Raw genomic sequence first — 26,593 nt, forward strand, 5'->3', positions numbered from 1 at the left:
GACTGCAGCCTTTTCGCTATGACAGCTGTTATATAAATGAGGACGGAGCCACCTGGTGATGTAAACAGTTGACTCCGCCCCCTCTGACGTCATGTGAAATCACTTTCAGGGCTGGGGACAACCTTCCTTCTCTGAGCTGGCCACTCAGCTGTCAGCTAATTGCCAGCTCCTATCTCTCCACAGTGACTCACCTGTTGATGATATCTTGCTCGTCAGCCCTGCCCTACATAAGCCGTCCAGCCCAGACGATCTCTGCCTTCCCCTTGGTCACATATCTAGAGACGCTCTCCTGTGTTCCTGTTAAAGACTTGCTTGGCTGACATTCCTTCTGGCTCCAGATCCTGCTTGCTGTTCTACTATGCTCATCTCTGACTCCTTGACATTTTGGCTTTTCTGACTATCCGTTTCGGTTCCTGAACTCTGACTATGTTTTGACTATGTTTACTCTGTTTACCTTTTCTTATTATTATTAAACAAGTGAGATTTAATTGCACTTCTGTCTCAGTCTGATTCATGGTTTCTGACAGTCACATGATGTTAGAAGTGGACAAGGTCATCCAGTTGCATCACCGGATGGCTCCACCCTCAGCTATATAACAGCCGTCATCACAAAAAGGCTGCAGACCATCCGCGCTGTCATTGAAGATAGATAGAAATCGTGGAACACTTTTTTTATTTTTATTTTTTAATAAAGAAATTCTCCAAAACTGTCTCTTGTCATTTTTCCTTTTTTGACACTTTTTTGGTGAATGAGTATGGGGACAATGTACCCAATACCCATTCACATGGGGGGTGGGATCTGGGGGTCCACTTGTTAAAGGGGGCTTCCAGATTCTGATAAGCCCCCCGCCCACAGACCCCCACAACCACCGAGCAAAGGTTGTGAGGAAGAGGCCCTTGTCCCCATTAACATGGGGACAAGGTGTTTTGGGTGGACTCCAAAGCACCCACCCCATGTTGAGGGCATATGGTCTGGTACGGTTCAGGAGAGGGGCGTGCTCTCTTGTCCCCCCTTTTCCTGCTGCCTGCCAGGTTGCATGCCTGGATAAGGGTCTGGTATGGATTTTGGGGTGACCTCCACACCATTTTTTTATTTTGGTGCGGGGTTCCCCTTAAAATCCATACCAGACCTGAAGGGCCTGATATGGATTTTAGGGGGACCCCCACGTCATTTTTTTTATATTTGGCCTGATAATGGACTGGGGGGGAATCCCACGCTGTATTTTTCAATGATTTTTATGTGTATTGCTGGGATCCTACCATACATTACAGCCACAAGCAGTTTTAAATTACATTTTTTCCTTTAGAAATGTAATTTTGCTGCTCTCATAGTGTGGGGCATGCACCCCCAGCCAGCCTTACATAGTTTGGGGTGTGGACTTAGCCCTCTGAGCCATGATTGGCCAAAGGCACCCTGCCTTTGACCAATCATGGCTCTCACAGCAGAGCAAGCTGTTATTGGCCAAAGCATGCTTTGGCCAATCAGCAGCCGTCAAGGCACTGTGATCTCACAGTGCTTTGACCATTTCTCAGTGCATTATGGGGCGTTCCACGGGTGCTCAAATTTCCAGTGAATGCCCCATAATGTTCTAAATTTGACAAGTTTCAATTACGTTTGACTTGAACATTGGGCTCATCCCTAATCATATGTATAATTCCCAGTAATGCTATGTTATTGTTTTTCCGCGTTATGCTTTATCTTTATTTTTCTATTTTATTTCACATCTTCTGCTCTTCTCTCCCTTCCATAACTTATTTTTTTAACTATGGACCATTTTTGGCTTATTGATTCTGATCTCAATCATCCCTAATTCTGCCTCTCTGAGGTCTCCTTTCTCATCCTACCAGGATATACTCTTCTTATGACCTCTATCTCTCTGTCTTTTTGAAGTGTTCTACCTTGGCATTTATCATCAGGTTTTTGGCATGACAGACCTTGTCTTCCGGGAAAATCACTGGGTAAAGTTTTCAGTGATGTTTTGTAACAAACCTGGAGGTCACATTTAAGATTAATTTCAAAAACATATGGAAAATAAACCACACGATAGTGTCATGAGTTCAGTATATGATGCAACCAGTGACATAAAAGTGCATTTTGTTACTGCTACATCGATAACCAGATGTGCTCAATGACACCCAATGACTCCCCCTGTTCATGTAATGTATTGAGTCAGAGCAGAGACTTCTGGTTTCCTGGTCTTGTTGGCTTTTGCTGCTTAATTGCCCAATCTATGTGGAAGCAAATCATCATTCAATGTTTTCTGTCATGTCTTGCTCCACTTAAATAATAAAAGTAATATTTTTTTCAGAACCCCACCAATACCTGCGGTTACAAGTCTGTGCTAATGGATTAAAACCAAACAGTGTATATGTACTGTAATTCTTAAAATATATTTACATTTTATTCTCTGATGTCAAATTTAGAAAGTCAGTAATATGTTTAACTCCTAATGTAATTCTTCAGATACTATTCAGAATTTAAAAGCTAGGCAAAATTTTAGCAGACTTAAACTCATGAGCAAATCATATTTTATAGTTGTGAGACATTCTCTCATCCTAATGGGTCAAGCCATAATTAGTTTCCGTCTGATAAATCCGTCTTCTACCATGTACATCTATTTGAGGAAGCAGACACATTTTGTTTGACCTGTCAAATCTTTAGCCATTACATAATATACAAACCAGACTGAAATTATTTGTTAATGGCAAAGAAATTGACAGTTTTTTTTTTTAATCAAGTTTTTTTTTAATTGAAAAATACACAAGTGTGTTTTTAGAGCATTTTTGTGATATAGGTAAAGAAGACCCTGAACAAAGAAAAAGACAAAATTACCAGCATCACACTCTTAATGCAATAACCCCCCCCCCCCCCTCTTTTTCTCCTAGGCTAGAGATGTGGTTTGCAAGTAATAGTGCCTGCAGCCGACAAAAATGTTATAGTCTGCACATCCAGCTTTTTTCTGACGGAAAAACAAAATCGTATGTCAAAAGCACAGTTCTAAAGATCTGAAAATCGTCAGACAGCTTGTCGTACGGATTTTTCCCATACGATTTTCATATTGTGTGGCCTTAAGACACCAGACAGTTATTATGAGCCTAGGAGTCTGTCCTATTAGAGACATAGGGGCAAAATCCAGTGCGTCCAGCCAGCGTTGAAAAGTAGAAAGAAATGACTGCACATCCAGAACTCCCAATTGCCTTTTATTATTCACAAAGATAATACCAAATACACCGACAAATAGTCACATAGATGCGTTTCACACATACATCTTGTGCTTAATCATTGGTAATAATTAAGCACAAGATGTATGTGTGAAACGCGTCTACGTTAATATTTGTTGGTGTATTTGGTATTATCTTTGTGAACAATAAAAGGCAATCGGGAGTTATAGATGTATAGCCATTTCTTTCTACTTTTCAAGTTTTCCACATGGCAGGCTGGGGCTGGCACTCCATGAGATTCCCCTAGTCTCTCATCACACACCTTGAGCAGCGATTCTTTTTCTCATCCAGCCAGGGTTGTCATAGAGAAATTTATTTTCCTTGTGTATGTTGATAAATTAATTTGTTCACTTGCGCTTGTGATTTACTGCATTTTTTTACAGATCCAAAGGGAGGAGAGAGAGAACCATTTTTAACGCAATGGGCCTTTTGCGATAAATAGACTATGTGAACCCCACTCCACAACCTAGAAGTGTTCTACTGTTTAACACAATTCTTCAAAAAAAGATTTATTTTAACTCAAGAGCTACTACCATTAATATGTGCTATCACAGCACAATCAATAAATATATATAAAGTAATTTAAGATAGCGAAGAACTCAGACTAATAAAACTGAAAAACAAAAACCACCGAAGCATGTGACAAAAAAACATGCATTTACATATACTGAATCTTTCACAAATCATGCAAATAAAACTGGTTGCAAATATCACAGTGTCCAAATATCCTTTTAAATAATATGTGATCAGTCCATGGGGTGATACAACAACAGTTCTTTGTGCTCACAAAATAATATGTAGTCTTCACCGTGCCTTTAAATTTGAATCCATACAATGATTTACTAAAACTGGAGAGTGCAAAACCTGGTGCAGCTGTGCATGGAAACCAATCAGCTTCCAGGTTTTAGGCAGGGTTCACACCGGTATGACACGACAGTCGTTCGACTGTGGATCCGACTTTGCCCTGTGACTTCATGTCGGACTCCCGTCCGACTTCAATGAACTGGATCTTAATTTGATCTCAACCATAGGAGGGCATTTGAGTCTGGTATGAATCTTGAGAAGGAACCCCACGCCAAAATATTTTTAAAAAACCGCGTTGGGTCCCCCCCAATTTCATACCCAGCCCTTCGGTCTGGTATGGGTTTTAAGGTGTACCCCAAACCCCCCAAAATCCATACCAGACCCTTATCCAAGCACGCAGCCTGGCAGGTCAGACTGGGGGGGGCAATTGCCCCCCCCCCCCCCCCTGACCATACCAGGTCACATGCCCTCAACATAGGGAGGTGGGTGCTGATATCATCCGGTGGCCCTGACCCATGGCTGTATAAGTTATGGTACATGCTGGACCTAACAATACAGCGGCAGCGAGCATGGGGAAAAGATCAAAGGAAGAACCGACAGGTGAAGAAGACAGTGGAAGAAGACATCAGCGCAACGAGAAGAACCGGCAGAGGAAGAAGACATCAGTAGAGGGAGAAGAACTGGAGGATGAAGACATCATTAGAGAGAGAAGAATTGGAGAGAAAGGAATTGGAAGAAGAGATGCTGGAGCTGCTATAATAAATTACTTTATCAAAAACCTGTGTACTGTTTTTATTTTTTTACACTTTTGACAGTTTGACAGTTTTTTTGGGTGAATGAGTAGGGGTACAACTTGTTAAAGGTGGCTTCCAGAGTTTGCTAAGCCCCTTGCCCGCAGACCCCGACAAAAACCAGCCAGGGTTGTCGTGAAGAGGCCCTTGTCCCCATCATGGGGACAAGGTGCTTTGGGGTTGGGGGGGCTCTGCACCCTCCCCCCCATGTTGAGGGCATGAGGCCTGTTTGGTCCAGGAGGTGGGGTGCTCACCCTTTTTTTTGGTGTGGGGGTTCCCCTTAAAATCCATAGCAGAACAAAGGGCCTGGTATAGAATTGGGGAGGAACCTTATGCTTTTTTTTTTTTTTTGGCATGATCCCCCTTCAAGATGCTCAGAGCACAAGTCGCATGCCAAAGTCCGATATGTTAAGATGATGATCTGAATTTGATCCAAATTCAATGATATTCAATGGCCTGAAGTAGGACCAAAGTCAGACCAAAGTAGTACATGAACATTGTGTCAGACCAGTTGAGGCGGCTCCCATAGGGAACCATTGATTTATACATGTCATGTAAAATGTGCTCCCAATGTCGAAGTGTATGTCGTACCAGTGTGAACCCAGCCTTATTGTCAAAACTTAATTGAACAAGCTTATGCTAGAAGCTGATTGGCTACCATGCACAGCTGCATCACATTCTGAGTGCTCCAATTTTAGTAAATCAAGCCCAACGCATGCTCTACCACCACCACCTCCGTGTTCTGATGGATGTACTCTTACCTTAAATGTGATCTAAGTAACAAGATATACCGCGCTGTCTAAGCAGTAGCAGCCAGCACAAAAGTGTAAAATAAACAGAGGTAAATATGGAAAATGTGCAGCGCTAAACAAATAATAATCAATATCAAAAATAAATATACACTGCTCCACCCACAAGACAAATTGCATCTATACTGGACTTTCTCAAAGGCTTGAAGAGTCGGAGATGCATCACGTTTAAGATCACTGAGGAGTGGGAATGCAATTTTTAGGCATTTGTGGAGTACTGATACACAATGATGGATTCCATCGTTTTTTATAGTTGTATTTTGTAGTAGCATCAGATGTCTGACAAAGGGGTCCTGCATGGCTCCAAACATTGTACTTGTTCTTTTGTGATGTAATCTTTCTGCAATAAAAGCTTTGGATAACATTTGAATATCCATGGTGTGCTGGCAAATATGTGCATGTATTTTGTAGTGATCCTGCATATTGTATTGATATTGTAGCATGTATTTCAGCCGCTGCAGAGAACTGCATTGTGTATATGTTGCTATGGCAACATTTCGCGTGTCAGTGATCTTAAAGTAAAATTAAAGTTTCAGTTTTTTTTGCACATTTGCACACTAAAGCCTCATACACACGATCGGACTTTGTACAAACTTTCCAGTGGATTTTTGTACAAAAGGCGTCGGCTGAGAACTTGTATTGCATACACACACTTTTTCAGCCAACTTTCACCAAATCATGTGGTTTTTCTGCTCTTTACCGACACCTTTGGTCAACTTCTGTATTGTTGTCTGATCTTTTGCATTGGTTCTGAGCATGCGTGTTTGTACTTTGTACAAAAGTCCTATGGTTTTCTGTACACACGATCAGACTTTGCTCCATCGGACTTTTGTTGCCAGAAAGTTTGTCCGTTCGCACAGCCAACAAAAGTCAGATGAAAACCAAAAAAGTTTGTCCGATGGAGTGTACACATGGTCGGATGTTTCCTTAAAACAGCTAATTTGCATGTTTGTTGTCAAAAAGTCTGATCGTGTGTATGGGCCTTTAGAAGATTCCTTGCACACTGCTGATTCCTAATATTGGTGATTTTAGGAATGTATTTTTAAGTTTCCATAGATTTATTGTTGGTAGTGGATATATTTTTAGGAGCAGGTTTTGCATGTACTTTTCTTGGTGAACAGCCTATACTTCTCTAGTAAATCAACCCCAATATATTAAATCATGATTTTTTTTTTTTTCTAGTGTGATTTTTGCATGCAGTTGCTGTTGCGCTGCATTGTATGACAATGGAAATCACATTATTCTCTATGGTGCCCTGCAGTGTGTTTATGGAAAAGGTACAGGAACTTATGCAGGAAATTGCAGTGCAATTTTAACCCCATAGACTTCAATGGAAATGCAACAAAATGCATGGAAATGCATTTAAAACACAATTAAAGTGCATGTGCGTGAGTTTTTAGTCATTTTTGGCAGAGTTGTGTGCATAAAATACAGTCTCCTTCTACAAAAAAAGCATGCAGCATGAAAAATGCACCAAACAAAATGTGCCAAAAGCACATTAAAAAAAGTTAGATATACTACAAAAACATATTGAAAACTGCATCATGTTGCAGCCGCACTGGTGTGAACCCAGGCTGAGAAGCATTATTTGTGTACTTACAGTAAATATATGCTCTGAGGTGGCAGCGGCACTCACATTGGATGCTTCAGGAGAGAGGTTGCAAAAAAAGAGCAGGGCTTCCAACCTCTGCTGTTGAAGAAGTCCACATCTCACTTTGGCCTTTATACCTTGGGTGTTGAAAAACCTTGTTCTGACACTGCATTGAATACTTCTTACACTATGAGCCTCTGGAAATCCCATTCTACTTGCTGGTGACATACAACCTCCAACAAAATGGTGGAGCTATTGATACATTTTTGTTTGTTCTCCATTATAACTGAAGAGAGAAGGTGTAACTTTTGTTCATATTTTTCATTCAGCGAATTAAGAGCAAGGAGTAGTTTATTATAGCTATATTAGTGACTGCTGGATTCTGTTTGGTTGCTATGGGCTACAACACATTGTCTTATTAATATTTCCAAGTGTTTAATACAGTGCAAACATTTACAATTTACAGTCATTGCATTTTATTTCTCAGAATTGTTTCCTACATCAGAATGTTTTGCAATATTAAATTATAGGGTATCAAAGCTGTAAAATACATTAATAAGGATAGGGAGACACAGAAATATAAACAATAAAAGTAGTCTGATATTCAATGGTGCGATCTGTGCTGTATGATAAGGCCCTCACTTTCATTCTGTAGGTTTCTGGTTCTTTAAGTGGTCTATTGGTAAATACTACACCCTTCATGTTTTCTTCTCTTATAGAAAATGGCAGTGTAGAATCTTCATCGGTGATCAGAAAACTTGTTCTTGGATGTAATATGCCATCTTGTGTATAGGCAACCAAACGAATTAAGTCTTGGTTAGCAGCGATGCCAAATGGAAGTGAAACCAGCTTGTATTGCAAGGCATATGGGCTAAGAGCACACTCCAGATCATTTGGTGCGCAATTTTTCAAACAATACCTGGTGGTGGTAAAAATATTAGCTGTTATTAGTGATAATGTTTCACTAAATCTGGATACACACTACAGTTTTTTTACCTCTCAGCTCCAGTCAGAGACACGATACTAACCATGCAAGGCCAATCCAACAATCTCCCCATCCCTCCCCTCCCCACCAGAACACTCCGATCAGTGCTCTCTGCTATTGGCTGAGAGCAGTGATCGGTAGACGGACGGCTGCTGGTTTTCCAGCATGCACGTCTGACAAACACACGGGCAGAATGTCTCCCAACATTCAGCCTGTGTGTACGGGGCTTTACTCTTTACATTTTTCAAATGCTAAATCTACAAATATATAATTTTACATCTTGCAGGATGGTTTACAGTATTAGTGTAGAGCTCTCTGACTTCCAAGACCATATTTGAAGCTGAACTCTAAGCACACATCTACATGAGAAAATTAAATACATATATGGGGACTTTTCCCCTGCTAAAATATCTGGTTACGGTCCATCTAATTCTGAAATATAAACAGCACTGCCAAGTTAATGACACTACTTATCTGTTACAGTTATAGACTGTAGAAAGAATACAGTTTTGTTCACTCCCCACTTCTAATCTGGTCATTGGACAGCGAAGCCAAAGACTGATAAGGTAATCTTTCCACTCATAGTGCTCTCGCCTCCTATCAGCATGTTCCTTGATTGGCTTCAAATCCTGCCCCTTTCCCTCTAATGCCCCATACACACTATCAATTTTTTGCTGAGTTTTTCCATCAGGTTTACCAAAACCATGTAGTGCAAGGGCCTGCCTGATTGCATACAAATTGAAACTCCTAAGGTTTGACCTCATATTATATGGTTTTGATAAATCTGAAGGAAAAACTCAGCAGAAAAACTGATAGTGTGGATGAGGCTTTAGAGTACTGCTGTATAGAGAATTGAATGAGACTGACACTAAGTAAATTCAGGTTGGTTTTTACACCAGTTGCATTGCTGGGATGACATCATTCTTCTTCTGGCGAGATCTTGTGGAATGATAGTATCTCAAATCTCACAAAAAAGATGCTCCAGCACAATGTCTTATTGTGAATTTTGGAATACTTTGCTTTCCCTGGGAACTTGCCAGAAGGAGTGTGACATTACCCTTGCATATAGGGTATAGATGGAAGCCAGGGATAATGTAAGTATATTAACTAACATTTTCTGAAGCCAGGGAAGATGGAAGATGGAAGCCAGGGATAATGTAAGTATATTAACTAACATTTTCTCCACAGATTTTTTTTGTTACTTTTTTCCTACTTTTTAGTGTGGGGTCCTTTAAAGTGTGTAGCAGGGCACATTACTAATCATTAAAACAGGCATATTTCCCCATGTCTCTTCTTCCAAAAATCTAGTATGTCACTACATGTCCCTGTTTGGGCTGAATTACCTTTGATTTCTTTCAATGGGAAACCCTTGATTGGGACGTGGGTGGGGGGGATTTTAATTTTATAGTGAATGTAAATGTTATTTTCTTTAACCCTTTCGGCCGCCGGGTCCATACATCGTATGGACCTAACAGTGGGGGGTATTACACACAATCTGGTGGCTGCAGCCACCAGGATTATGTGTGAAACTGGCAGGCAGACTCCTGTATGTCAGGTGAGAGCATTTGTGTAGCAACGCTGCCACCCAATTGCTCCCACACACCCCCATCACCCTGCCATGCTTACTGGGCTCCACTTGCCCATCTGCGAGCCCGGGAGCTCCATGGCATTGGCAGGTGCCAGTGGGTGGAGGGGAAGGAGAAGAGTGGACACCTTCTTCTTTTGAGTCGGAAAGAGACATCTCTGACATCACTTCTGGGTCAAGCTCTCCATGTCCCCGGCTAGCTCAGCCAGGAAATTAAAAAACTGCAATGCAATCTGCATTGCAAAACATTTAGTGGCGCACAGGGGAGACATGCAGGGTCTTTTAGACCCTGCATATCTCAATAAAGACGACCTATCACCAAAAAAAATCACAATGTGATTTTTTGTCCCCTATGTGATGAAAAAAATAAGTTATGTAAAAAGGAAGGAAGTTACACCCAAGCACATTAAATCTCCCCCCCCAAAAAAGCCCCCACATATACAAACACAAACGTAAACACATGTGTCGGGGTGCCTACGTGTGAAAACGTTGATTGCGATACACGTTGCATATCGTTGCGCACGCCGGAGTGAGAGAAATAATTCTAACACAAGACCCCCTCCGTACCACTAAACTGATTCATATAGGGGGCTTTTGAAGCATCGCCTATATAAAATATAGGGTACAGAAGTTTGACGTCATCTCACGAGTGCACATAAATTTAAGATTTGCCATGTTGGGTATCTATTTAATCAGTGCAACCTCATCTTTTATATTTTACCAAAAATGTGGGTAATTTATTACATTTGTTTGCCCTAAAATTCACGTTAGTGTGTTTTTACTTACCTTTGTGGTAATATTGTGTGACATAAAAAATTGGAACTACTGCTATTTTATTCTCTAGAGTGTCAGCTTTCAGAAAATATATAATATTTGTGGGTTTTGTGTAATCTTCAGGCCTAAAATATTTTATTAAACATGTGTGCAAAAAAATACAAAAATGGATCTGGCAGAGAAAGAGTTAACCCTCGCTGACCACCTTATTTAGGGGTCCATGGACTCCAGGTAAGAACACCTTCTCTAGATTGTCTATGGTTCAAGGTGAAGCTTGCTGATGAGATATGGGCTCAAAAGTGACCATTGTAACTAAAGGGTATGTTTGTGTCTACTTCATGTAAACCTGCACAAATTGACAGTAGTCAGTTTCCATTGGGCATAAGTTGAAATCATTGTTGAAATCCCAATCCCAAACAGTTTAGTGAACAGTGAAGAAGAAAGATCTGTGCATTGAAAGTTCCCTGAAAGCTGTGTTAAAAATCCCAGGGCAGGAGCAGAGCTTCTTGGTGTCAGTATGGCTCCTATTGACTTCCACTACTGTACAGAGAAAGAATCCATGTGAAGCTGGAAGGTGAAGAAACAAACTAGTACACATCTTACCATCTTGTTTACATTTTAAGATTTCCCAGAAGTAGTGATGAGCCGAACATCCCTGGGTTCGGTTTGGGGAAGGTACAGCAAAATTTACTAAGGTTTTGGTGCCAAATTCAAACCCCACTAAAGGATGCACAGGTATTTTTAAGACTGAGTATGAGTACTGATACTTTTTCTCAAGTACTCGCTGATACCAATACCTATTTTTAGTGTCATGTTACACATTAGTAAATGAGCTAATATATTAATCTAATACTAAATAAATTGTATGTGGTTCTGTTTATTTTAATATTAAATAAAAAGCTCTCAAATTTTAAAGTTTAAAGAGGGCTTTGATAGGACTCTGTAGCTTTCACATGTATTTGCAAATGTGTGCAAACTAAACCCCTGTTTTTAACGCATACTGTTAGACAGGATAATTTGGTTGGTTAGCAGGCTGGTCGGTAAGTAGAGCCAGGAATTTATTTGGCGTTGTTTTGCATACACATTAAAAATTCCCACCTGAACCGCTGAATGAAATCGCATCAGACTCTTTTTAGAAATTGCACTAAAACCGGCCTGTACATATGTGAACACCCTTTAAAGGTGGGGGGTACAGCCCGTGGGGGGGATTCGTTTTAGTATCAGAGCATTTGCATGAGTACAAGTACTCATCCGAATACTTAATATCAGCACCAGTACCAATATGGGTATCGGTGCAATGCTACTAAAATAAAAAAAATAAAAATGTAAAAAATGTTTTTAAATCTATTTTGCAGGGAGCAGGGATTTTAATAATGCTTAAAGAGCAACATTAAGATGTAACTAGCATGATTGGGGGATGTCCCTAACCTGCCTGTGAAGCAGTGTATTTGTACAATATATACAACCTACAAGAGCAATACTGCCATTTACCAAGAACAAAAAAAGCTATTTATATTGTTGGTAAATGACAGCTTTCAACTCCTTACTTTCGTTTGTAAATAAAGCAGTGCAGATTCCCTTTAATTATTTATCCTAGATGAGGTTCTGGTATAAATGTTAATGGGGGAACCCACAAAAATTGTGTGGGTGTAGGTGTTCCCCCCAAAATTACATACCAGATCATATCCACAATGAGAGTCTGGTATGGATGTCAAGGGAGACCCCCACCCCCTAAATGGAAATGCTACCTTTGTTCAGTGTATTATTTCCCACAGCAGAAGCTATGACAAGGGTGAAAACCTATTCATTTTGACTATTTGCTTAAAGTTTGTGATGCATGTTGCTCCCATATTGATTGTCTGGAAACATGGTGTGGGGGTTCCCTGCTCAACACCCAGACTCTTTACTCTCTGCAGCATCTAAGGTTTTGCATGTCCAATGGAAATACCCCCTAATAAAGCTTTCTTTTATATGGACGGTTAGTCTGTGTCAAATGCCTGCTTTATATTGGTGATTTGCTCTGTGCCAGATATCTTTGCCCCTTTAAAGAGCAGAAAAGTAATTTATAATTATAGCAAAAGCAGGGTGAATGCTTTTAACCACTGCTAGGACCTGTCAATGGAACCTTCTGACTCTGGACCTCTAGTGGGTAGTTACACCACTGCTTTCACCTTTTGAACTCAGGACATTTTTTTGATAGTGGTAAGACATTACATTGGAAACCCAAACAGCACACAGTTTAAGGAGGGTCATGAAGGGCTATATCACCTCTTTCACATCCTGCCAGCAATGCAATGCTTTTCTAATTTAAGAAGGCAACTTGTTAACTGGCATAGTCAAATTTGGGACGGTACTGAAAGGTAAAAACTGAACTGGACAGCATGTTTTCTGTAAGCCATTTTGGGCGTGAGCCCTCTGAGGCCTGTTTAGTAAGTATTCTATTTGAGAGAGTTACTGTCTATACCAGCGGTCCCCCAGTGTAAGGGTGGTTAGTGACAGGATATTCACAGAGTTGTTCCTTAACCACCCCCTTTACACCACAACCCCCCTTACAGCACAGTTTCCCCTTTATATCAGTGTCCACAGCACCCCCATCACAGTGCCCCCTGCAGTCTTGCCCCCCTCTTTTCTCTCTAGTCACAGTGCCCCTTTTTGCACTCTGCATCCCCTGCACAGTCCAACCTTTGGCAGAGCAGAGGGTGGATTCAGCCTGTGTGTCCTCTCCCGGCTATCCTGCCCCACTGACAAGGGGGCAGGAGGAGCTGCAGATCTGGATGGAGGGCAGGAGCTGCCCAACTTATCATAATAACAAGCGGGTGAGAACACTCCTACTCTCTGTGCAGATCTCCAGCTCCTCCCACCCCCTGCTCTGCTGATAGGATGACAGCACTGGTGGGGTGGGAGAGCCAGGAGGGGAGACACATGCATGACCGCACAGTAGGAGGTGAGTAGTGACTGTGGTTTGTGATAGCCCTCTTCGGAGCATGGTCGCCGTTCGCCTCCTGCTATGCAGCCTAGTGATCAACAGGCCACGGACTGTTACTGGCCCAGGCTCCAGGGGTTGGGGATCTATGGTCTATACTGTATAATGGAATCACAGGTGAATGAATGAGAAAGAAGAAGAATGAATTATGTGTAGCAATTATATAGGTTGATTTATATCACACAAGATAATTCCCACTTAGTAAATGAAAGGAAAAAAAAAAACTTAATACATCACTAACCTATTCACTAGTATGAGCATTGGCAATATCATTAATTTGGCACTGTTGTCATCATGATAATAAATTCAACAGATAACTTACCCAGAAGAGTCGCGCACATAGTTAGGAGGACATGGGGTATCTATGCATTGGTGGCTTCCTCTCATGTTGAAGCACATCTGATTTACCCCACAATGAATGTTATGAACAAGGCACTCATCTATATCTATTGACAGAAAGACTTAATTAGCTTGATGACCAGATTGTTAAACACTGTAATAGATAACATGTTCTGATTCATATTACATTAAAGAAAGGATAAGTTATATAACTAATAACTATAACTAATGTTTTCAAGGAAATAAAACATGTTTGTACTAGACATTATATGTAATCAACCATGTTACTACTGCAGTCTCTAAAGCCCCATACACACTATCAGTTTTTCTGCTGAGATTTTCCTTTAGATTTACCAAACCCATATAACCTTAGGAGTTTCAATTTGTATGCAATCAGACAGGCCCTTGCACTGCATGGTTTTGGTAAATCTGAAGGAAAAACTCAGCAGAAAAACTATTAGTGTGTATGGGGCTTACGACTACCTATTTTAAATATATATATTGTAGAGGTTATGACACATTTCTAGCTTTGCTCAGATTCCAGATTTATTTTACAATTAGGCTGCCTCTCAGTACTTTTAAGTGGAATTCTGACTAAAATATTTTCAGTTTTTGGAAGCCGTGGGAAGGAGTTAGTATCTCTGCAGGGTGTTTTTGATTGATTGCCCCTGTTGCCCCAGGTTTGCTCTACCTTTCTGTCCAGATGACCACAGATGTAATGATAGTGAATCCCTCAAAAGAAACAAAGAAAGAAAAAAGTGAAACACTAGCCTTCGCCTCAAATTTGTGCAAAATTAAACAAAACTGACTGGATTCCTAATTTAAAAGTTTAACATTAACTATTGGAAAAGGTAAAGGATAACAATCCATTACTGTAAATATTGCCTGCACATATTCCTTCCCTACTTTTCTTATCTATTTAGAGCCGGTTCACACAGGGGCGACTCAGATCCGACTTCAAGTCGCCCCAAGTCACCTCAAGTCGCACAACATGTAGAAATCAATGTAAGTGAATGAGAGCTGTCTTAATGCACACTACTGAAGTCGCTCCGACTTCAGAAAAGGTTCCTGCACTACTTCAATCCGACTTGTAGGCGACTGGTGCCCATTGATTTCAATGGAGGTCGCCTTCAAGTCGGATCTCCGTCTATACGGAGGCGACTCTCAGAGAATTATCAGCTCTCAAAAGGAATTCCCCCCTGAGAGCTCATTCTCTGATTGGCCACGGCAAGTCGCCTGGCCTGGGGCGACTTAAAGTAGTGTTGTAAGTCGTGTCCAAGTCTGTCCAAGTCACATCCAAGTCACGTCCAAGTCGCATCCAAGTCGCGTCCAAGTCACGTCCAAGTCACGTCCAAGTTGCCTCCAAAAGTTGTGTTGAAAGTCGTGTTGCCCCTGTGTGAAACGAGCCTAGTAACTGTTATATAGCTGGTTTATTTACCCACATTTGGGTGACCTTAAAATGCCCCTCCCTGAAAAAAGTTCTGCGGACGCCCATGAAGTGATGTGTGAGCTGGCAATTGAGAAAATAGAATTTTGTGTCCAGGGGGGTTTGCGAGAGGAACCTATCGGGAGAATTTCGCTTTTACCATAATTTATACGAAGCCCTGAACATGATCTGAAAACGTCAAATACCTCTTTAATGGTGGACATGTCGGAAGAAGGGTCCGACGTGAAGATGAGCACGTCGTCCGCAAAGAGGGAGGTGCGCAGGTCATGTTGGCCAATGCGGATACCATGTAGGGGGGCTTTTTGGATCAGGTGTCTGGATAGGGGTTCTAGGGCGATATTGAAGAGGAGTGGGGAGAGTGGGCAGCCCTGACTGGTGCCTTTATGCAGGTGGAATTCGTCTGAGAGAATTCCCGCTGCCACTAATTTAGCTGCTGGGGAGGAGTACATGGCTTTGATGAGGTGGCAGAAGTGCCCCAAGAAATCCATTTCGGACAGAGCCATAGAGAGCCATTCAAAACTGACATTGTCGAAGGCTTTTTCCACGTCTAGTGTTATGATGGCAAAATCTCCATCTGGATTGTTTTTAGCATGTTCCAAAGTGATCATAACCTTACGAATATTCAGGGTGGCAGTTCTACCCTTCACAAAGCCTGATTGGGCAGGATGGATTAGGGAGGGTACAATGGCAGCTAGTCTTGTGGCAATGATTTTAGACAGAATTTTGACATCCAGATTTAGAAGGGATATTGGCCTATAGGAGCCTCGGTCAAGGGGATCCTTGCCTTTCTTGGAAAGGAGTTTTATAACGGCCTGGTTACCGGAGGGAAGATATGGGCCGCCAGACCAGATGCCATTGTACACTTTAAGGAGAGTGGGTTCCGTGATGGAGGAGAGGGTTTTGTAAAATTCACTGGTGAAGCCATCGGGGCCTGGTGCATGGACGGGATTAGTTTGCGGATTGTGGAGGAAATTTCGACAGGGGAGATGGGGGCATTGAGGGCTTCTAGTTGTTCAGGGGTAATTTTAGATAAGGCCACACTAGCTAGGAAGGAATGGGCAGAAGTACCATCTATGGGATCTGGGGCATAGAGGGCCGTATAGTATTTCAGCATCACCTCATTAATTGCTTGTGGGGTGGTGTGCATGGTACCCTTCGCGTCTCTGAGGGAAGTGATATGGGTCGGGTGGAATGGGCCCTTTCACAGCCTCGCTAGGAGTTTGCCCGCCTTGTTTCCAAACTTGTGAAGCGTTGCATCGAATTGTGATCTTTTAGTTTGTTCGAGCGTATCTGCCCAAGTGTCAAACCCTTTCTTGGCTGCCTGCCATTCAGATCTGTTGTCGGGGGAGTCGTTAGTAGAGAGGGATCTTTGGGCTAGATGTAGTCGAGCACTGGCCCGTTTGTAATGTGACAGGGCGTTTCTCTTAAAGGAGGTTGCATACGAGATGATTCGGCCACTGAGAAAAGCCTTGCCAGCATCCCACAAAAGGTTCGGGGAGTCAGAATGGGGGGAGTTTGCCTCTGAGTATTCGCGCCAGGCATCTGCCATAAAGTGTTGAAAGTCGGGGTTGTTGTGGAGATATGAGGGGAACCGCCACAGTCTAGGGTGGGGGGGGATCCAGATTGTCGAGTCTTACTGAAATCGGGGCATGGTCAGAGATAGCTATGTCAAGTACTTCTGCTTCAGATAACATGGGGATGAGATCGTCAGAGCCGAAAAGATAGTCTATTCTCGAGAACATATTATGGGGGTGGGATTAGAAAGTGTATTCCCTGTCTGCCGGGTGGGTAAGGCGCCATAGATCTCGAAGGTGAAGAGGCTCCATGGTGGAGGCAAAGTGGGAGGGAGTAGAGGGAGCGTTGCTCAACCTGTGGGATGGGGGGGGGTATCTGTTGTCTGTATGGTGAAGGATGTCAATTAAGTCGCCGCCAACTAAGTGAGGGGTCTGGGTGGTGTGGAGGAGCCAGGAGGTCAGGTCGCTATAGAATGATTTGCTAGGGTTATTGGGAGCGTAGACGTTAGTGATCGCTAGTTCTTTGGTTCCCAGGCGGACATGTATTGAAAGGAGCCGGCCCTGGGAGTCTGAGTGCATGGACAGTACCTCGCAGGGGAGATTTTTGTGGATCAGCAGGAGAACACCCACTTTGCGGCCAACGGCATCAGAGCCTAGGACTTTGCCGACCCAGAGTTTCTTCATGCGATGAAAATCTGGAGCGGATAAATGGGTTTCCTGTAATAAGGCAATATCCGTTTTCAATCTTTTTAGGTGTCGGAGGACTTTCATTCTCTTATTAGGAGAACTAAGGCCTTTCACGATCCAGGATATTATTCTCATGTCAGAGGGGCCGAGAAAAGGAAATGGGCCGATTTTAAAGATTTGTCGCCAAATGGAGGGCAGAGCAATTTGGACCTTAGAGCAAGTGGGAGGGACCTGAAGGGACTGCGGGACGTGTTAGGTGCGGTGACCAGAACGGGGACGCTGCCCTCAATAAAGGGACGGGAGCGTGGGGGACAAGAGAGGTGGGGAGTAAACTGAATCAAAAACAAAAACATGTACAATTGAGCGCGCTTGGTTTTTTCCGCATGGAGTCACTGTGTAGGCCAGCCCCCAGTGCACGACCCTATGGTATAGGACAAGGGCGTCCGAGTGATGAGCATAGAAAACATGGGTGTGCCTAAAATCTAGGAGCCAAAGAGGTCACGTGCCATGGTGTGGCAGTAGTCATGCACAGTGAGTCCAGGGGGAGCAGAGTACAGTCAAACAAGAAAAAAAAAACATGCGGGTAAAGTATCTCAATCAAATGTACAGTGCAAACACATCAGTGCAAAGAACCAAGAGAGTGGGATGATCAAGAGGTATAACGAATAAACTGTAAAGTACAAAGTGGCCGGAATACGGCAGGAACATAGCTAGCCGAAGCTAGGATGCCTAGCAAGGCGAGGGTAATCAAAAAAGAAAAAAAAGACGTTAGTGCGTCTGCCCCATGAGTGCAGAGCCTAAGGTCGATCAGGGTTAGCTATAACAAGCATCTCAGTGACCGTGCCTGAACAGAAACAGTATACAGTAAAATAACTCACAAAACCAAGTCAGGCGGGTGTTCCTGGTGAAGATTCACCGGAGAGGTGGAGAGGAGAGGATCCAAGGGGACCGAAATGATGTCAACGAGGGGTGCCACGATGATGGTGGTCTGGGGCAGAAGGTCTGAAGCGTTTCGGCGAGTCCTTCCGAGGGCTCCTTTGGTCCAAGGAGCGGTTAAGCGATGAGGACCTGGAGGGGGTGTGAGGGTGCGTACCCTGGTGAAGGGAGCGTAGGAAGGCTTCAGCTTCAGAGGGATCTTGAAAGGATAGTTGGTCGCCATTTGGAGCCTCGAGGCGAAGGACAGCCGGAAAGGCCAGGGAGAACTTGAGTTGCATTTTGAAAAGTTCCGTGCACACCTGCTGGAATGCTTTTCTTTTCTTGGAGACCTCAATGGAGTAATCAGCAAAGATTAGGACCTTGAATCCGTCAAGTTGTAGAGAGCGAGTTTGCCTGAACTTCTGCAGGATCAAGGCCTTGTCAGAGTAGTTGAGGTACTTTGCGATTATGGACCTAGGGGATTTGCGCTCAGGTGCGGCAGGACCCACACGGTGAGCCCTTTCTACCGTGCAGGGGCCCGGAAGGCCCAGGGCTTCTGGGATACGCACGGCACACAAGTCAGATAGCCTGGAGGATTGTAGCGACTCGGGAATGCCTACAAATCGCAGATTACTCCGTCTGGCCCTATTTTCCAAATCATCGAGTTTCTGTAGGATGTATTGATTCGTCCTGTCCTGGGAGCGTTCCGTGGCTTGGGCCTGGTAAAGTTCCTCTTCCATATCGGACAAACGGTGTTCCAGGTCATTCAATCTGGTATGATGCTCGCCTATTTGAGCCTTGAGCTGTTGCATGCCTGCATTCACAGCCTTTTCCCAAGATGCAGTTATCATGGGGGATAGGAGAGCAGCCACAGCCTGGGCAATGCGTTCAGTAGGGGAATCCCCAGCTGGCTGTGGGGAGACAGTGCCCTGGGGTGGAAGGGCTTGAGATGATGGTAGGGGTTGTGAGGAGGGGGGGGCAGGATCACTGCTCACCTCCATGTCCGCCGGGCGCTGTGAGGAGAAGGTAGCCGTGTAGGCCGAAGCCAGGGCCTCGATTTGCGGCCACGCCGCGGTTGCGGGCGGCGCCGTGTGCGCACGCGGGCCATTTTTTTCCACAAACCGGTCCATGGTTATGGGGGGCGATTCCCGAACGGATTCTGGTGGATGCCCGGCCGCTCAGTGGGATTTATAAGCCGGTAAAGGGGTCGTGCTGCGGGAGCTGATGTAGAGGGCAGTCACTCTATGCGGCGCCGGAACCGGAAGTCAAGCTGTAGGCCATTTTAAATATTATGCTGCTTAGTTATTTCTCTATAACAAAAGCAGTGAGCTTGAAAATCTCTAAAACCTTCACTGAGTACTGTTGTTGCAAACAAGTGCTTATTATATCTCATTTTACACCTCTCTTACAATGCAGTTAAGGTTTAATTCACCAAGTCTCCTAGTGAAATTAGCGGCAACTTTTCTAGAAATGCAGCAACTTTCATCAAGTTGTCTAGACAAGCACTCGTTATCTGCTGTTTGTTATACAATATGATTATTGGTACAACTGTTAGGATAAACAACTTTAAATGTTCTGGTTGTATGTGGTTTCGATTAAAGTCATTTCAGAAAAACTCAAAAAAGTAGTACCTTGACATGTCTTTTCATTGGCCATGAGCTGGTAACCAGTAGGGCACACGCACTGATAACTTCCAAGAACATTTCTGCATTCATGTTGACACACATCTTGCTTTTCACATTCATTTACATCTGTATAATAATACAGATGAATAAAGTTAAACATTTAAGAAAATAATAGATAAGATTTATTAACATTGACCATTTCACACACCTTTGCATGGCTTTCCAGGGCCTTCAGACTTGAATCCACGAGGACAAACACACAGATAACTTCCATGTGTGTTTTCACATATTTGATTGCTTTTACAACGATGTGAAGAATCCCTGCACTCATCAATATCTAAGATAATTACAAAACATGTAGGTATTTAGAATACAAATATAAAGCTTATCAGTTTTGATTTTCAGGTATATTACTTTTTAATAAAAAAATAACACATACATGATCAACCAATCTAGGGAAAATATGGCAAACCTATGCAAGCCCTACTTCAGGCCCTTCCAACAAAATCAGACATAGAAACCCTCATCGGTCACCTGGAGGAAAAACACTGCAAAGAGCTACGGGGGATCAGGAAGGAAGTTAATTCCCTATCCTCCAGGCTGACTACCAGGGAATCCTCCTTGGCGACACTAGATCAGCATGTAACAGCACTGGAATATCTTCAGGATGCTCACATTGACACAGCAGTGGCCTTACAACTCTATATGGAAGAATTGGAGGACAGGAACACAAGAAAGCATTTCTGAATACGGGGCCTACCTAAGGTAACCTGGAGACCTTGCAAAAACGGTGGCAGAAATTTTTCACAAGATATTGGGTGCTGCCCTCCCTGAATGGGTGGAGTTCGACATGTTCCATAGAGCTCTGAGCCCCTGCCCCACCGACCCAGCCAAGTCACAAGATGTGTTCTCTTTCGGGTCCATCATTATGTCCACAAGGAGATTGTCTTACGCAAAGCATGGGGGTTTGGAAAACTCTAATTTGATGGAGCCTCTATCAGCATCCAGTTCCTGGCAGAGCAGGACTTTGCCATGTAGTGAGTTTTAACCCCACAGCTTTCATGACGGAGCCCTATTGCAGCTTTATCCATCTTAGACTGAAATAATTACGTTACTTCTCAATGTAATGCTGTGGACAGTTAATGGTGGTTACCTAGGCATTGTGCATGCTTATATGGGCACCCTGTTTTGGGACTTTCCCATTTGACCTATCCCCTAGCTGTGCGGGAGATGAAGCACCTCCTGCTGTAGTGTTTGCAACAGTCGCTCATAACAATACACTGGATTTATAAAGCTATTTTGAATCTCCTGGTTTCCTACCTACCCAGGCCGAATTCCTGGCACCTCTGGTCAGCAGCAAAGAGATCCTCGGTCTTAACCCTTCGGCCCCCCAGGAGAGCCAGCCGGGATTTCAACCCTGCCTGAGGTCTTTGTGCTTCAATGTTTAAGCTTCATGCTTCTGTTGAACAGTGATCTGCAATCCTACATGAATGTTTGCAACTGACACTACACCCCTTTGCTGGATGTCAGCTCTACACGATTTCTGCTGTTGTCACCACATAGCCTGAATGTTCATGCATGTTGAGGGAAGGGATGAGCAGTGTACGCGGACTTTTGGACTGTGCTGCAATCCCCCATTATAGCTAATAGACACCTTGACAGCAGCATAGGGCATATTTAATGATGTACTGGTGTTATTTTCCTGTGTTATGGGGTGGACAGAGGGGACATTGGCTATGGGGAGTCACTTTTGTGCTAGTGGGGCACCTAGGGTCTCTCTTTCCCCCTCAGGAACCCTTATTTCCTTAACTGTTTGGGAGGGGCATGGGGAAGCACTGCCACTGCTGGTGGAGTAGAGATCCTGCGGGATTTGGCCGGGAAATGGTCTATATTAGCAATGTGGCACTGCTGTGGCAGAGAGGAGGAGCACGTTGCTTATCACATGCCATGTGATAAGATTGTGTGTCTTGCCATGCTCTGATTGTGTGGTCCTCTCTCCGGCGGCATGCAAGATGCCCTTGCTTGACATTTGCATGTCCCCTGTGCCTGTTTTGTTATTTCTATTTTGTTGAAAATATGGTAATAATAGCGGTGCTAAAATGTAAACATTAATTACAAACAAGTGTAAAACGTATTAATCATAAACAACTAGAGTGGTAGACAACCTATCACCATACATTAATAACCTTCAGACAATTGCAAAAAATTAATAAATAATAAAGTCCCAATTAGATGCTAGAGAACAACATATATCCACAGTCCATACAGTGATTCATTTAGTGATAAACTCCGTCTATATCCATTTGCCAAAAAACGACTGAAATCTTCTACAGAATTGTGAAACGTCCCTTCACCAAGTTTTGGACACAGACAACACCCCAACCGTGAAGATATAGTTGTCTTCTTACCAGATGGTGTTGACTACTTTAATTAAAAAGATAGCCAGATGAGCTTATGCAGGTGATTCCCTGCTCACATGGAATAAGATGGATCTCTTATGGAAAAAACCTTCCTCCCTAGGTACCGTACCTAGTCACGTTCGTATACGCACAGTTCCGGACGTTTTGGTTGTCGGCTGTTTTCGGTGGAACGCACGCCATACACAACGAGGAACTACGCACCTACCACGAAACGATTGGTTTAAGCAAGCAGCCCCAGTGCCAGGTCGGGCACCGGGAAATGTAAGCAACCATTTGGCTTTATGTTTTTAATTTTTTTAATTAAAACAGTGTTACACTATGGATATTGTTTGCTCTTTTTTTTTATGACCTCTCTGAGTCTATGAGGAGGAAGGTTTTTTCCATAAGAGATCCATCTTATTCCATGTGAGCAGGGAATCACCTGCATAAGCTCATCTGACTATCTTTTTAATTAAAGTAGTCAACACCATCTGGTAAGAAGACAACTATATCTTCACGGTTGAGGTGTTGTCTGTGTCCAAAACTTGGTGAAGGGACGTTTCACAATTCTGTAGAAGATTTCAGTTGTTTTTTGGCAAATGGATATAGACAGAGTTTATCACTAAATGAATCACTGTATGGACTGTGGATATATGTTGTTCTCTAGCATCTAATTGGGACTTTGTTATTTATTAATTTTTTGCAATTGTCTGATGGTTATTAATGTATGGTGATAGGTTGTCTACCACTCTAGTTGTTTATGATTAATACGTTTTACACTTGTTTGTAATTAATGTTTACATTTTAGCGCCCCTATTATTACCATATTTTCAGCACGACAAGTTTTTTTCTCTTGTTTCTAGGGAGCAGCTATTAGTGTTTCACTTAGCTAGTATTGAATCACTGATTATTTAATATTTTTTTTCACATAGTATTTTATTAAGTGGCGCGGAGTTTATTTGCTGTTGTTTTTCAGTCGTATTTACACATTTCTATTTTGTTGTTCCCTATGTATGTTACTGATCTCATTCGTATGCAGCTACAGTATGTGTATCAATTTATATATCACCCGGCGTGGGAGGGCCTTTCCTTCTTGCCTAGAGGGATGGGATGGTTGCTCGCTCCTGGTCTAGATGTCGCCCTTATTTGCCATCTCGGCAGGGAGAGAGCACCCATTTTTGCTGCACAGAAGGTATTTGATATACAATGACTTGACTTTTTATTTTTGCCATTACTAATGTTTATTGCCGGGGAGGATGGGGTAGGTGGGAGCCATCCCTGTTTGGCTTCTGTTGACCCCCTCCCCCAATTAGGTTAGTGCACCTCCTCTACATCGATATCGGTTGAAGGGCACTGTTGGTAATATTTTGCCTCTGTAGCTTCAGGAGTCATGTGATTTTTTTACGACCACCCTACTTACTACCTTGTCTCTAACTTCTCTTTTTCCTCCTTTATGCTTGGCTTTCATTTTCTTCATACCTCCTTAACCCCTTAGTCTTCCCCCTCCTCCCTCTTCTCCCCCTTCCACCCCCATCTCGTTTATTTTTCCATCCCCCTCTCCCTGTTCTGGGATGGACACTATTAAGATAATTTTGTTTAATGCCAAGGGGCTCAACTTCACTGAAAAGAGGCGTATGCTCTTAAATGATTTGAAATGTTCCAATACCGATGAGGCGTTTATCCCCATCCTCCATTTTGCTATCTAGCCGACATCTATGGACATGCCAGCACGCCTTAGTGGACCCTCTAGGGCACTTCATGTTCATCAAAGGTTTGATAAGGGAGTATAAGTAACATTCGCCATCATCTATGCCCCTAACGATCGTCAAGATCTTTTTCTTAACTGTACAATAGACCAACTCTGAATTCTCAGGAGGTCAGTTGATCCTGGGAAGGGATTTCAATGTCCAGTTGATCCCTAACGTAGACACCTCCTCTGGCTCGTCCTCCGTTCCTCCTGGCACTCGCAAACGGGTGGTACAATCTCTCCATAGAACTCAGTTGATGGATGTTTGGTGTCTACAGCATTCAGGGGAATGGGTCAATTGCATTATAAAGCCAAAGCAACCATAAAAAGCTGTCACAGACAAAAAGCAGGACTCCCTAAACGGATTGTCCAGAGATTTTGAGAATTCTACTCCTCTCTCTATAATCTTCTGGAATAATCTCCACCTCAAACTCATATAGATGACTATATCAGCTCTTATCCACTTCCACAATTGGCCCCTGGAAATTTGAGAAGAGTTGGAAGCCCCAATAAGTCTAGAGGAACTGCAATGTGCACTCAACCTCTCCAAAACAGGCAAAGTCCCAGGCCCCGATGGTTTCTCATTAAAGTACGACAAACTGTTCCTCTTACTCTATGGTGGAACTGTTTAATAAGATAGAATCCAAGACATTCTTCCCTAGAGACACTCTGAAAGCTTATGTCACCATGATCCCTAAGGAAGGTAAAGACCCAACTTGCTGTGGCAGCTATAGGCCTATCTTGCTTTTGAATTGTGACCTCAAATTATGAACAAAAGTCATCGCCTCTCGGATTGCACAGCACTTAAAACAACCGATTCACTTCAATCAGGTGAGTTTCATTCCAACCAGGGAAGCCCGAGATAACACAATCAAAGTATTAAATCTTATACACACAGCTCAAAGCTTAAAAGCTTAAAATACACAAAGTCCCTGTGTTCTTATAGGAACAGACGCTGAGAAGGCGTTTGAAAGCATGAACTGGCGATTTATGTTTGCTGTCTTACATAACATGGGTTTGGGGGACCATATTCTCAACTGGATCACCAAGATATACTTGCACCTGACAGCCCAAGTCAAAACCAATGGGAACCTATCGGGCCCTTTTCCCATCATGAACGGGACTAGACAGGGGGGCTCCTTATCCCCGCTGCTTTTTTGCTCTTTCCCTGGAACACTTTCTCTGTACAGTTTGTCTGAACCCGGATATCACTGGAGTCAGAGTCAGAGACGTGAAACATAAAATATTGGCTTATGCTTATGACTTGCTCGTCTCACTCACAAACCTATCGTTGTCCCTCCCCAACCTACTCCATGAATTTGATACCTATGGCCTGCTGTAGAACTTGAAGATCTTTGGCAAATCAGAGGTCATGGGGGTGGGAGTTCATCCTGCTCTTCTTCAGACCCTGCAGCTGAGCTTCAAGTTTAAATGGACAGATGTAGCTTTAAAATACCTAGGAACATATATCCCTTCTAACATATCTTGGGTCTTTGAACTTAATTTCCCCCCTTTCTTAACCAGAACTCGTATTCTATTGGAGACTTTTGTGGTTCGGTAGATGCAATCTTCTCAAAATGTGTATTCTGCCCAAATATCTATATCTCTTCCAGACCTGACTGATCTGGATCCCTTCCCACTACTTTAAGCAAGTCCAGGGACGGACTGACCAGTCGGTCACTCGGGCACAGCCGTGATGCCGATAACAGGCCGTGATGCAGATATTAATACTGCTAACGGCGTGCTGCTCCCCGCTGGCCCCTCCTTCCCTCCCATCCATCCCAGGTGCTTGTACTGTATGCGTCTTGACATCACCTGGGAAGGATGGGAAGAGTGGAGGGGCCGGCGGGAAGCAGAACGCCATTAGAAGTATTATTGTCAGCATCCGGTGACTCGGTGAGTGAAGCCGAGACACCAGGGCCACCACACGTGATGGGGGTACAGATGTATGGGCCCCGGGTCCCCCACCCCACAGTGATATGTGTGTGTCCCCCTGTGTGTGTCCCCCTGTGTGTATGTGTCCTCCTGTGTGTTTATGTCCCCCTGTGTGTGTGTCCTCCTGTGTGAGTGTCCCCCTGTGTGTGTCCTCCTGTGTGAGTGTCCCACTGTGTGTGTCCCCCTGTGTGTGTGTGTCCCCCTATGTGTGTGTACCCCTGTGTGAGTGCCCCACTGTGTGTGTCGCCCTGTGTGTGTGTCCCCCTATGTGTGTGTCCCCCTATGTGTGTGTCCCCCTGTGTGTGTGTGTGTGTGTGTCCCTATGTGTGTGTCCCCCTGTTTGAGTGTCCCCCTGTGTGTGTGTCCTCCTGTGTGTGTGTCCTGCTGTGTCTGTGTCCTCCTGTGTGTGTGTGTGTCCCCATGTGTGTGTTCTTCATCCAG

At 43.4% G+C, this 26,593-nt stretch overlaps 1 protein-coding gene across 1 annotated transcript in view; it reads right to left on the minus strand.

Annotated features, from left to right (window-relative positions):
* Nucleotides 1-7,550: 7,550 nt before the first annotated feature.
* The window catches only part of HMCN1 (hemicentin 1), a 457,974-nt gene continuing 438,931 nt past the window's right edge, over nucleotides 7,551-26,593 (minus strand). Inside the window, exons 103-106 of the mRNA XM_077452653.1 lie at nucleotides 20,280-20,408; nucleotides 20,078-20,197; nucleotides 13,867-13,990; nucleotides 7,551-8,136 (exon numbers count right to left, since the gene is read on the minus strand). Coding sequence (XP_077308779.1) covers nucleotides 7,770-8,136; nucleotides 13,867-13,990; nucleotides 20,078-20,197; nucleotides 20,280-20,408 — 740 coding nt within the window. The 3' untranslated portion in view covers nucleotides 7,551-7,769. The remainder of the gene's footprint in view (nucleotides 8,137-13,866; nucleotides 13,991-20,077; nucleotides 20,198-20,279; nucleotides 20,409-26,593) is intronic.

This window comes from Lithobates pipiens, unplaced genomic scaffold, assembly GCF_037356315.1.
Source record: "Lithobates pipiens isolate NorthernLeopardFrog02 unplaced genomic scaffold, aLitPip1_a1.2 Scaffold_23, whole genome shotgun sequence".
In the NCBI taxonomy this organism is placed as follows: Eukaryota; Metazoa; Chordata; class Amphibia; order Anura; family Ranidae; genus Lithobates; species Lithobates pipiens.